Source organism: Triticum dicoccoides, chromosome 4A (assembly GCF_002162155.2).
Source record: "Triticum dicoccoides isolate Atlit2015 ecotype Zavitan chromosome 4A, WEW_v2.0, whole genome shotgun sequence".
NCBI lineage: Eukaryota > Viridiplantae > Streptophyta > Magnoliopsida > Poales > Poaceae > Triticum > Triticum dicoccoides.
This window is the reverse complement of record NC_041386.1, coordinates 582,551,572-582,564,209: the sequence shown is the minus strand read 5'-3', so window position 1 is coordinate 582,564,209 and position 12,638 is coordinate 582,551,572. Positions and strand designations below refer to the sequence as shown.

The following is a 12,638-nucleotide window of genomic DNA, read 5'->3' as shown; positions in this document are numbered from 1 at the left end:
AACAAACGGGGCCTAAAAATATCCTGACACAAGCAGGGGAAAAAAAAATCCGAATTCCAAACATAGGCGTCGGTCGGTCGAGGACGTGGACATGGACGCGACGGGGATGAGGTCCGGATTCCCCGTCCCCATCGGGCACGCCGCCGTCCACAGGTCATCAATCAGGATAGACCCCGGCCATGCCGCGGCGCCCGAACGCGGGACACGCGCCAGCGCCCCCCGGTCCGCTCGCGCCCGAGCAGCGCGAAAAATATTGTCGCCGCCGAAAGGCCCACCAATTATCGATGGCGGAATACCATGCTCGTTCCCGGCCTACTAGTCGTAGTCCTATCGTTTCCCTCGAAAAAAAAAAGTCGTAGTCCTATCGTTTCCCTCAAAAAAAAAAAGTCGTAGTCCTATCGCGTGGTCGATCGCGTCGCGGGGGCCAGGTGAGGTGAGGTGAGGGGGGAACAGGGGGATAAAAAATCTGGGCGGGGCGGGGTGGGGATTGGTCGGCGCCAGCTCCCCCGCGCACCCGCAACGTGGGCCCCACCCCTGCCTGTCCCCTTCTCCTTTCTGCCCCTGCCCCTGCCCCTCTGGTACCGGTACCCGTGCCTCTCCTCCCTTTCCCCCTGCCTTGGCTCCCTCCCTCCCTCCTCGCTCTGATCGTGATCTCCCTGGGCTGGGCTAGACGCGGATCGGAATCGGATGGGCGTGGCCTCCTCCGCGCGGTCTCCCCGGCCAGCGGCGTGCTGCGGATGAGCTCCTCCTCCTCCTTCCGGCGAGCTGAGGTACCTGCCTGCTCTGGTTCCCAGGCGCTCCCTGACTCGCTTGCGATTGGGGGAGCTTCGGGCTCGCGGCTCGGCGGGAGGGCGTGCGTGCGTGCCCAGTTTCTAGCTTGAATTCAGCCGGTTCCGGGTTCCCCTGCTTTTATTTGGCGGGCTGCCAGTTGGACGATGATACAGTCAGTGGTGACTCTACTTATTACTTTGCGGCGGCGTTTCTCAGTTTTGCCGCGAATTGGACTGGCTGCCTGGTTGCTGCAAAGGGGCCTTTTGTGATCTGAGGCTCCTTTCTCGTCCACAGATAACTGTAACTTTTTTATAGCCTTTCTTGCTTGTAGGTAGCATAACCGTTGTCAAACATGTTTGACGCTCTGCTTTACTATTTGTTTTACCGACGATTCGATGATAGATGCCCAAGTGATGTGACGTGTCTGCCGCGCGCCTATTAGAATGTTTGCGCCGGGGCACCAGTAGCAGTAGAATTCTTCTTCTGTGTTACTGCTGTATTGGTTTGACTATTACTAGAGTGCTAGCTAGTAATACAATTCTTCTTCTGTGTTACTACTACTAGTACTGTATTTGTTTGACTAGTACACATGCTTCTCCCAACAAAGACAAAGCGCCCATTGCTTGACAGCTTCCTCTGCTTTGTTTCAGGCCATCTAGAGCGATATTTGTGTGGCTTCTCAGCTATTCCTGTGGACCTTGACATGGCCGGCGCAGAGACAAGCAACGGGAACGCCCAGAGGTGTGCTAACTCACATTTCTAATATTGGCCTGCCTTACTATTTTGGTACAAATAGCAAGTGTTTCTTCAGTGCTTTCCCTGAATACTGAAACCCGCATTAAAATGAGAGCCTGATTTGCAGCTGCACGATACACCATTAATTCAATTATTGTTACTAGATTTATTTATACAATTCATTTTCTTTTTTTTGAGGGCTTCAATTCATTTTTCAGGAACTACTTGGTATAGAAATTTGAATACATGTAATGGATTGTTGCTTTTAGCCTGATTCTTTTCTTCTGATTTTTATTTTTGCGGCTATTCTTTTCTTCTGATTAGGGGGGATACCCTTCCAAATGGAGATGTCTATGTGGGCAACTTCGATGGGTTAGTGCCTCATGGAATGGGGAAGTATATGTGGACGGATGGGTCCCTTTATGACGGCGAGTGGGATAAAAGCAAAATGACGGGGAGAGGAATGATCCAGTGGCCTTCAGGCGCATCCTATGAAGGCGACTTCCGCGGAGGTTTCATCGACGGAACAGGCACTTTCAAGGGGGTCGACGGCTCGGTTTACAAAGGTTCCTGGAGGATGAACAAAAAGCAGGGAATGGGGACAATGGTTTACTCCAACTCTGACAGTTATGAAGGTTTGTGGAACGAGGGTTTACCGGATGGATATGGTAAATACACATGGGCTGCTGGCAACATCTACATTGGAAGCTGGAAATCAGGTAGCATGAACGGCCGAGGCGTAATGCAGTGGATAAATGGTGATACTCTTGACTGTAATTGGCTCAGTGGGCTGGCTCATGGCAAAGGCTACTGCAAATACGCATCAGGAGCATGTTACATTGGTACATGGGACAGGGGAGTCAAGGATGGCCATGGCATATTTTATCAACCAGGAAGTAAAATACCTTGTAACCTTGAAGTTTCTAAGTGTGCAACAGATAATGATGGTACAAGTGCTTCAAGTTCTAGTAATGAAAAGGTCAAAGTTGGACTGTTGTTTCTATTGCAAAACCTGTGCAACAAATGGGGGCTACGTAGGTTTTTTCATCGTCCCAGGCGCATTTCAAATGGCACAACACCAATTTTTGTTGATGATTCTGGAAATCACTTACCACAAGATCCACCCAATAAATCCTTGTCAAGTAAGGAGCATTTACAAAACAGTGATGTTCATAAGGATTTGGTCTACGAACGGGAATATATACAAGGAGTGCTTATCTCCGAACAGCCAAAAGGCAAACATTCTGGAATGTTGGACAGCGGTGAAACACAGGAAAATACCTGGCAAAAACAAGAAAGAGGGCCAATGGAGACTATTTACAAGGGCCACAGGAGCTATTTTCTAATGCTTAATTTGCAACTCGGCATCAGGTGAGCGCTGACTAGCATCAATCTGTCGCTGCAAGTTTCTGTGTCATCTGAACTTAGCCACAGGAATCTACCTTATGTTTTTCTTTTTTGCATAGTGCGTATATATGTTTAAGGCTGGCACACCCTGTTTAAATGAAGTAAGCTATGTAAGTAGGAATGAGTACTTGTAGATCTCAGGCACCAGAGTAACAAACACTTATTAATTCAAGCGCAGTATTACTGCCTGAAAGATCAGCATTCAGTAGTCAGTTCAGTGCAAAAGATTAACAAGTAGTCATAGTTTTTCTTATTTGAGTACAAAAAAGTAGTTTCTTCTTTTGAGGAAAGAGGTCAATACTGGCTCCAGATAATCAATATGGTCCATGTTGTATAAAGGAATATTTTATCTTTGAGGAAAATGTATAATAAACTAATGTAACTTATAGTATTCCATACATGAGCATTTTCCATTTTGGTAATAAAACAATCGTTCACAAATGCTTGTCACTGTCACATTTTCTTGGCATGTGTTCCAACACCACATCTATTAAGTACTATATGCCTATACCCATCAAACCATCTCTTTAATTCCACTGCTTTGTTGTTTGTTCGAGTTATTTTTGCTATCAGATGTTCCATTAGTCAAATCATCATTTCGTTTAGTGATGTTCCATTAGCTACTGATTGACCAGACAACAATGATTTTCAGGTATACCGTGGGTAAAATCACCCCTGTACCTTTACGTGAAGTTCGTTCAAATGATTTTGGACCTAGGGCCCGGATAATAATGTACTTCCCTTGTGAAGGCTCGCAGTATACCCCTCCACACTGCTCTGTCAATTTCTTTTGGAAAGATTATTGTCCTATGGTCTTCCGGTACGTCTCTTTCCAATTTGCAAAGTGTACATTAATTTATAATTACTAGTGCACTCTTATTATTTCCTCTGATTGGATTTTAAATCTATGTCTCACTCATCCACAGTTAAATATTTGTGTGCTTCTCCCTGGTTCACCATTCCCTAACTGACGTAGAAAATGATGAAGGAATTAATTTGAATGTATAATTCATCATCTGAACTAAGAAGAAGCAGAAGGGTTAGACACCCTGTTTCTATAAGCACAAAAAATAGTACTAAATCTCAAACAAATAAGTTGCCGCCGTTCCAGAAACAAGCGAGAAACTCATGGTCACAACATTCATGAAGTTTTCTTATAAAATGTTCATGAAGTACTGTGGCTGGTCGGAAGGAGACACAGCATAAAGACCGCCACTCATGCTGAAGTGTGTGCCACGAATAATAGTTTGCACATTTCTAACTGTTTCACAATTCAACTGTTTTTGTTTATTCAGAGTATAAACTGTAATAGTGCATGTATCATATTTGTTGAAACAATGCCGGATGACACAGACTGAAGAAAAAATTCCATCAACCCTGAACCTTGATAGTGTCTTCTGCTTTCTTTGATTTTCTCCAAAGATAATCATTTTCTAAGTAACAAACCTATGAATCATTTTCTAAGTGACAAACCTATGTTTGCTAGGAATCTTCGGGAAATGTTTCATATTGATGCCGCAGATTACATGATGTCCATATGTGGGGGTGATAGTCTAAAGGAGCTTTCTTCACCTGGGAAAAGTGGCAGTATTTTCTATCTTTCCCAGGACGAACGATTTGTTATAAAAACATTGAGAAAAAGTGAACTGAAGGTATGGTCCTTAAGATTTTTTATGAGTATGTTTTCCCTGTTTACATTTGCAACCAGGAATTCTGTTTCTTGCAGTAATTAAAATATGAATAAACGGTAAAAGTGAGCTTTACCGCCGAAAAAAAACTGTCTCCCTTGTTGAGTGATAAGATATGCCTACTGCAGATTGGTTTGATGTAATACGTCCTGCAGATACTGTTGAAGATGCTTCCAAAATATTACAATCATGTCAAAGCTTATGATAATACTCTCATTACGAAATTTTTTGGCGTGCACAGGATTACGCTAAAAGCTGGAAAAAAGGTACATGGTCATATTTTTGGTGCACTATTGTAGTTCAGCTCATATGCATTTGCCATAGTTATTGCCATCTATGGTGCTATTGCAGGTCCGTTTTGTTGTGATGGGTAATATGTTCTGCACTGAGCTGCGAATTCACCGTAAGTACGACTTGAAGGGATCTACACAGGGCCGGTCAACAAAAAAGCAAAAAATTAATGAGAACACGACATTAAAGGATCTTGACCTAGCACATGCATTTCATGTTGATAAATCGTGGAGGCAAGCGCTTTTCAGGTAGGCTGTTCCTTCGTTGATCTGTATATTTTCCATATTTCTATAGTTTATTTTCTTGTTTTGTCTGTGGTGGTAGCTTTAAGAGTTCACAACCCTTATATTTTACGACTTCACATTTTAGAAATTTGTTCCAATGGGTCCCTGTACATACCAAAGAAAGTACTCCTAAATGATATGAATTAAATTGCTACTTCAGCCCCTGAATCTCTGTATCTACCGATTGTTTACTACTATTTTATGAAAAACTATTTTTTTCTCAATATAAGACGCACGCACATGGTAGGTCTTTGATCTTTATTTTTGTATTGTTTGGATGGATGAGGGATATTAAAAAGAGAAAACATTATGTGTGCAAGTACTAGCAAGGAACCCTTGTGTTGCCGCCGATTAAAAGAATCATACTACATGTTTCCAAGAGTAATTATTTATTTAATCGAGGTGTTGCTCAGCGCATGCATAAAATTGATGGTAGATTGGGTGTATGGAATCTCTGTAGTTGAGCTTGACATATTACTGCACCATTTCTGCTGTATTGTTTTTTCTGGAACCAGTTTCAAACATAGGAAACCATCGTTGCTTATGAAACCTTGAAATCTCCTTTTAGGACATGAAGCGTTGAACATTAATAAACATATGATTCAACAATTGACAATTTGATGATAAGTGCAAACTGCTAACTACTTTTGTCAACCGATTTTCAGGCAGATAGCTCTTGATAGTATGTTCCTGGAATCCCAATCGATTATTGACTATAGCATGCTATTGGGAATCCATTTCAGAGCCCCCAATCACTTGAAGACTGCCACGTCACATCAGAATACACTCGAAAGCAGTGGAATTACGTCTGCAATGGATTGTATGTACCCAGTACCCTACCTCAAGTACAGATGAGTAGTATTTATGTTCCTCTAAAATGGTGAACTTTCCTTAAATCGGAAGTTGAAACAGATTGCACGCTTGTACACTCCGTTTTGTTTTTTAGTCTCATTGGATTGGTATCAATTCCCTACCTTCAGCTTTTGGCTTCCTTCTATTGCCTAAGAGTGATAGTTTGTCTTTTTTTTTACCTTAATCAGGTAACGTGCCACTGCATTGTGAGGATGCGAACTCCTCAAAGGGATTTCTTCTAGTTGCTCACGAGCCAGGTACGACCGTAGGCGGTTCCCACATCAGAGGGAGCATGGTTAGAGCATCAGAAGGTGGTTACGAAGAAGTCGATCTTGTTCTGCCAGACACCGGCAGGTAGATCTTCTTAACTTCATCTAAAATATTCTACAGTTTTACCCAATACTTGGACATATGTTGCTGCACTGTCCCGAGTCCGTGAATTCAAGTGTTAACGAAAAAGGTTATACTTCCGTTTTATGCTCTTATTTTTCTGAAAGTTACTTTTTTGAGTTGTATTTTTCTGAAAGTTAAAAGTCCTGCATGGTTAAAAAACTTACAATAACCAAGACAAGTCGTGTTTCTGATTCCTGTGACGTCTATATTCAGGTTCCGTGTGCAGCTAGGGGTGAACATGCCGGCCCGAGCTCGGAAATTGCTGGAAAGCACGGACGCGGTCGAGGAGTACGACGTTGTGCTCTACCTCGGCATCATAGACATACTGCAGGAGTACAACACGTCCAAGAGGGTAGAGCATGCGGTCAAATCGCTCAAGTTCGACCCCCTTTCGATATCATCTGTTGATCCGAACTTGTATTCGAAACGATTCGTTAGTTTCTTGGAGAGGGTTTTCCCTGAGCAAGACTAAAATAGAGAGGACATGAACGGTACATAGCAGTAATGGGTATTTTTGTTTTCTGGTTGTTGTTTTTGTTGTAAAGAATGAACATATTCTTCACTGGAAATACTCGATAGGCAAACATATAGTTCTTGTGCAGCTCCACAAAAGTTATTATACTGGTGATTATTAACCCTTCTGTATGTCACGTGCCAGAAAGTGGCTATGAAATGCGCCTCCGTGGAGCCTTTCCCGTCAGCTGTGTTCGTCTCCCCGGCAATCTCCGCTGCTTCTTTGAACTAACTGTGAGTCTGTGACTCGTGGGTGAGGGCATGATCAGAAAAGGCCCAATGGTTTCCTTGCTTTATTTGTTTCTTTATTGTTGTTATCGTCGTGCATCTTTGAACTAACTAAGTACTAGTACTAGAGAATAATTTTATGGACTTTCAGATCAAACTAAGTTAAGTACTCCCTAATTTAATATAACTTTTATCAGCGACAATTAGTATAGATCGGAGGGAGTACTAAAGAATAATTTTATTGACTTTCAGATCAGCCAAATTCCTCCACTCTGTCTGAACTGTTCTAAAATATATACTTTTGTAGTTGCAATACTGCCCTGCCCTGCCCGGCAGTTTATTTTTCTCATTGTTTATTATTCACCAGACACGAACTAGGGGTAGTATAATACTCTACGCCACCACTGACTCTAGGGGCCAGAGCTGAATTAAGCTAAAAGTACTACGCTGTTCTTCACAAGATTGTTTATTCCATCTGTTAATTAACTTCACCGCTACGCTGTTATTCATCTTCACACTATCATCCGAGGGCACGCCGTGTCTTCTACGTACACGTGCACCACTACAGCTATATAAACACATCCCATTCCACACATTGTGGACAGACCAAACCACCAGTAATCAAGCACCAATCGAGCAGATCATGGCCATTCCCAAGACTTTGCTTCTTGCCATCGTAGGCTGCATCTGCTTATGCAGCAGTGCTGTTATGTCAGCTCGCGAGCTCAACGACGCGATCATGGTGGAGAGGCATGAGCAGTGGATGGCGAAGTTCAACCGCGTTTACAAGGACGGCACCGAGAAGGCACATCGGTATGAGGTGTTCAAGGCCAACGTTGCCTTCATCGAGTCGTTCAACGCCGGAAACCACAAGTTCTGGCTCGGTGTCAACCAGTTTACCGACCTCACCAATGATGAGTTCAAGGCAACCAAGACCAACAAGGGCCTCAAGAGGAGCGGTAGCCAGACTCCAACCGGGTTCAAGTACAACAATGTCAGCACCGATGCACTTCCAGCCGCTGTTGATTGGAGAACCAAGGGTGCCGTTACTCCTATCAAAGACCAAGGCCAATGTGGTAAGCAAATTTTTGTAGTACTCCCTTTGTTTATTTTTGGTTCGCATATTAGGTTTGTCTTAAGTCAAACTTTCTGAAGTTTGGCCAAGTTTATATATCATGTTCCCATGATAACTGAAATCACACTAAGGACAACACTATTATTGCAGGCTGCTGCTGGGCCTTTTCAGCTGTGGCCGCAACCGAAGGCATTGTGAAGTTGAGCTCCGGGAAGCTAGTCTCTCTGTCGGAACAAGAGCTAGTTGACTATGACGTTCATGGTGTTGATCAGGGTTGTGAGGGTGGTGAGATGGACGATGCCTTCAAGTTCATCATCAAGAATGGCGGCCTCACCACCGAGGCCAACTACCCCTACACGGCACAAGACGGACAATGCAAGACAAGCATTGCAAGCAACAGTGTTGCAACCATCAAGGGCTACGAGGATGTGCCCGCCAACGACGAATCTTCTCTTATGAAAGCCGTGGCTAACCAGCCTGTGTCAGTAGCTGTGGACGGAGGGGATGTCATATTTCAACATTACTCCGGCGGGGTAATGACCGGCTCATGTGGGACTGATTTGGACCATGGCATAGCAGCTATTGGATATGGCATGACAAGTGACGGAACTAAGTATTGGCTACTGAAAAACTCATGGGGCACGACATGGGGCGAGAGTGGGTACCTTAGAATGGAGAAGGATATTTCTGACAAGAGTGGTATGTGTGGCTTGGCCATGCAACCTTCCTACCCCACCGAGTAGAGGAAGTACATTGCCACATATAGCTACAAATACTGCTGAAATATACATACTTTTGTCTATATGTATGCACCTTCCATTACACTACCTTGGTTGTTGTTTGTAAAGTCGTGAATGTTCTGTCAATATATATAAAGAAGACGGATGACTTCAAGCTTAATACTCTATGAGGATGTTTACGCTGAAACCCATCTTGTTTGAATCCAATCATTAATTGGAACATTTTTTTCCAGAATGAGAGAATGTTCCTGATCTTTGGATCGATGAATGTGCACAACCATCTTACTACAGAATGTTAATACATAGTATTTCACTACACTAAAAAGGTACAACAATACACAACAATTCGTACCACTCATGATTCCACTACTAGGCCGTCACTCATATCTGCTAAATAAAGCTCGAACTACCATCTTCAAGCGGCTCCATCCAAAATCTGAATACCTTGTGCTTTTCACACGCTGCAGTAAAGCACATATAATAACCAAAAGAAATTTGAAAATCTCACTTTTGAGGGTGTCTATTTCTTTTTCTTTCTTTATTTTTGATCTTGAAACCATAGGAGAGGCTCCTACTGTGCTATATTAAATATAGGGTGACTTTACATGATAGTACAAGGTATTGATGGGAGTCCTCAAGGAAGGAAGAAACTAAAGAAGTACTAGCAGAAAGAAAAACCTAAGTGTTTAAGATTTGTAAGGAGATCAAGGAGGGATTATAAAATTACAAAGAACGAGCTAACAGAGTAATGTAGTCCCAAAAAGCTTTGTCCACTCTATATTTTAGCCAGAGAAGATCTGACTTGGTCCTCTCTCTCCAAGCGGCCAAAGTAGGATTGATGTGCCTGAAAATGAAGTTGTTTCGCTCTTTCCAAATATTCCAGGCAACAATACCTACAATCTCAAAAAGTAAGTCTCCGAAGAAGCTCTGTTTAACAGCTTGGATGGCCTCAATCCGCGTTTGATTCGGACTCCATGAAATTCCAACTTTCAGCCAACAAGCCACACTAAACAGACACGCGATGATCAAATGGTCAATTGTCTTTTTGGTTCCAGGGTGTCTATTTTTTTTACAAAATATGGCCGAGGTAGCATTAATCAACACGCTAGGTAGGTCAAACCTGGGTTGGACCTGTGCATTTTCATACTTACTACAGGCTGACGCGCGCTTTGTCATCCTGTTCTTCGGTCAAGAGTTTAGGTTTTTTATGGAGGTTATTACGAGCGGTTGCTTCATTGTGTGTTTAACCTGAGTTAGACCGGTTTTTAATTATGTTGTTGTTATTTTTTTGTTGTCTACGCTCTTATACAGTAGAGGCAGTATCTGTTGTACGAGGTGGGCTGAGTTGTTCTGTGTCTGGCTGTGCAATTCTTACATGCAATATATAACGGTCCAAGAAGGTCGAATGGTTTCTTTGCTTCATTGTTTCTTTATTGTTGTTATCGTCATGCATCTTTGAACAAACTAAGTACTAGAGAATAATTTTATGGATTTTAGGTCAAACTAAGTTAAGTACTCCCCGATTTAGTATAACATTTTACTAAATCATATAGATTGACGGGAGTACTAGAGAATAATTTATTGACTTTCAGATCAGCCAAACTCCTCCGCTCTGTCTGGACTGTTCTAAAATATATACTTTCGTAGCTGCAATATGGACCTGCCCCGCCCGGCAGTTTATTTTTCTCGTTTTTAATTTTTCACCAGGCAGGAACTAGGGGTAGTACTATAATACTCGACGCCACCGTTGACTCCAGGGGCCAGAGCTGAATTAAGTTAAAAGTACTACTCGTATCCACAATCACAAGATCATTTACTCCATCTGCTAATTAACTTCACCGCTACATTGTTATTCATCTTCACACTATCATTCGAGAGCACACCGTGCCTTCTACGTACATGTGCAGGACTGCAGCTATATAAACACATTGCATTCCACACATTCTCGACAGACCAAACCACTAGCAACTAAGCACTAATCGAGCACATCATGGCCATCCCCAAGGGTTTTCTTCTTGCCATTCTAGGCTGCATCTGCTTATGCAGTAGTACAGTTCTGTCAGCTTGCGAGCTCGGCGACGCGGCCATGGTGAAGAGGCATGAGCAGTGGATGGCGAAGTTCAACCGTGTTTACAAGGACAACATTGAGAAGGTGCGGCGGTTCGAGGTGTTCAAGACCAACGTTGCCTTCATTGAGTCGTTCAACGCCGGAAACCACAAGTTCTGGCTCGGTGTCAACCAGTTTACTGACCTCATCAATGATGAGTTCAAGGCAACCAAGACCAACAAGGGCCTCAAGAGGAGCGGTAGCCGGGCTCCAACCAGGTTCAAGTACAACAATGTCAGCATCGATGCATTTCCAACCGCTGTTGATTGGAGAACCAAGGGTGCCGTCACACCTATCAAAGACCAGGGCCAATGTGGTAATTAGATTTCGGTAGTATCCTCGTTTAGTTTTGGTTCGCATATTAGGTTTGTATTAAACCAAACTTTCCAAAGTTTGACCAAAGTATATATATCATTCTATCATGATAACTGAAATCACACTAAGGATAACACTATCATTGCAGGCTGTTGTTGGGCCTTTTCAGCTGTAGCCGCAACCGAAGGCATTGTGAAGTTGAGCACCGGGAAGCTTGTCTCTCTGTCGGAACAAGAGCTAGTTGACTGTGACGTTCATGGTGTTGATCAGGGTTGTGATGGTGGTGAGATGGATGACGCCTTCAAGTTCATCATCAAGAATGGCGGCCTCACCACTGAGGCCAACTACCCCTACATGGCACAAGATGGACAATGCAAGACTAGCATTGCAAGCAACAATGTTGCAACCATCAAGGGCTACGAGGATGTGACTGAAAGTGCGTTATATCGACTAGAGGGGGGGGGGGTGAATAGGCGATTTTTATGAAAGTCTTCAAAACGTGGAAGTTATGAAGACAAACGATAGAAATAAACCTATTACCCTGCAGCGGAAGGTAGACTACACTAGGCAAGCCATAGTCAAGTATTCAATAGAATGAAAGCACAATGACTAATAGCAGCAATGTAATGAGGATCAGGTAGGAAGATATTGTGAAACCATACAGAACACGCAGTCACTCAGTGAAGACAAAACATAGTGCGAACATACAATGACTTCACAAGGAGTAACAGTAAGTAAAGGGAAGTGTGACGCCCGGGTAATCAAGCTACAGTAACCCTGCGCTAATGATGCCACGTCACCTAGGTTACTGTTGGTAAACTCGTGTTAGTTCAAAACGATTCAAATTCAAATTTAAAATATAGGCAAACAACAAAAGTTTTTCAGAATTTAAAACAAAAATGTTCGGGAGATGCCATATTTTACATAAGTCAATATGGTGTAATAGACACAATTTTATAAAATGTCTAAATAATTTAAACTGATTTAAACAAAAAAGTAAATAAATAAAAGAAAAGAAAACAAGACTAAAACAAAACAAAAGAGAAGAAACCCCCCCGGGGCTCCGGCCCAGCAGGCAACCGGCCCAACTGGGCCACGACCTGCCAGGCCGGCCCAAATCCCCACCGGCCCCATCCGGCCCACCCCGTGCCCCATAACCTCCCCCCCCACTCCCCCACGGACCCACCGACACTCCCCCGCACCCCCCTCGCAAAATATCTCTCCCCCTCTCCCCCGATT

The 12,638-nt window shown here is 43.3% G+C and overlaps 3 protein-coding genes across 4 annotated transcripts in view; all 3 read left to right on the top strand.

Moving 5' to 3' along the window:
* Nucleotides 1–569: 569 nt before the first annotated feature.
* LOC119286949 (phosphatidylinositol 4-phosphate 5-kinase 1-like) lies at nucleotides 570–7,056 on the top strand. 2 transcript variants are annotated; one of them, XM_037566421.1, is made up of 10 exons: nucleotides 570–770; nucleotides 1,422–1,512; nucleotides 1,831–2,877; nucleotides 3,566–3,733; nucleotides 4,400–4,565; nucleotides 4,757–4,867; nucleotides 4,953–5,140; nucleotides 5,920–5,996; nucleotides 6,217–6,382; nucleotides 6,635–7,056. In XM_037566421.1, exons 2-10 carry the CDS (start codon nucleotides 1,475–1,477, stop codon nucleotides 6,891–6,893), a joined length of 2,220 nt encoding a protein of 739 aa, XP_037422318.1. In that variant the 5' UTR covers nucleotides 570–770; nucleotides 1,422–1,474; the 3' UTR covers nucleotides 6,894–7,056. The 2 variants fall into 2 exon arrangements, with proteins under 2 accessions (XP_037422318.1, XP_037422317.1); XM_037566420.1 differs by having other exon boundaries at nucleotides 5,842–5,996.
* Nucleotides 7,057–7,805: 749 nt separating this feature from the next.
* On the top strand, nucleotides 7,806–8,980 carry LOC119289199 (senescence-specific cysteine protease SAG39-like). Its single transcript, XM_037568581.1, has 2 exons — nucleotides 7,806–8,238; nucleotides 8,388–8,980. Exons 1-2 carry the CDS (start codon nucleotides 7,806–7,808, stop codon nucleotides 8,978–8,980), a joined length of 1,026 nt encoding a protein of 341 aa, XP_037424478.1.
* A 1,987-nt stretch (nucleotides 8,981–10,967) lies between these two features.
* The window catches only part of LOC119289198 (senescence-specific cysteine protease SAG39-like), a 30,576-nt gene continuing 28,905 nt past the window's right edge, over nucleotides 10,968–12,638 (top strand). Inside the window, exons 1-2 of the mRNA XM_037568580.1 lie at nucleotides 10,968–11,400; nucleotides 11,548–11,835. Coding sequence (XP_037424477.1) covers nucleotides 10,968–11,400; nucleotides 11,548–11,835 — 721 coding nt within the window. The remainder of the gene's footprint in view (nucleotides 11,401–11,547; nucleotides 11,836–12,638) is intronic.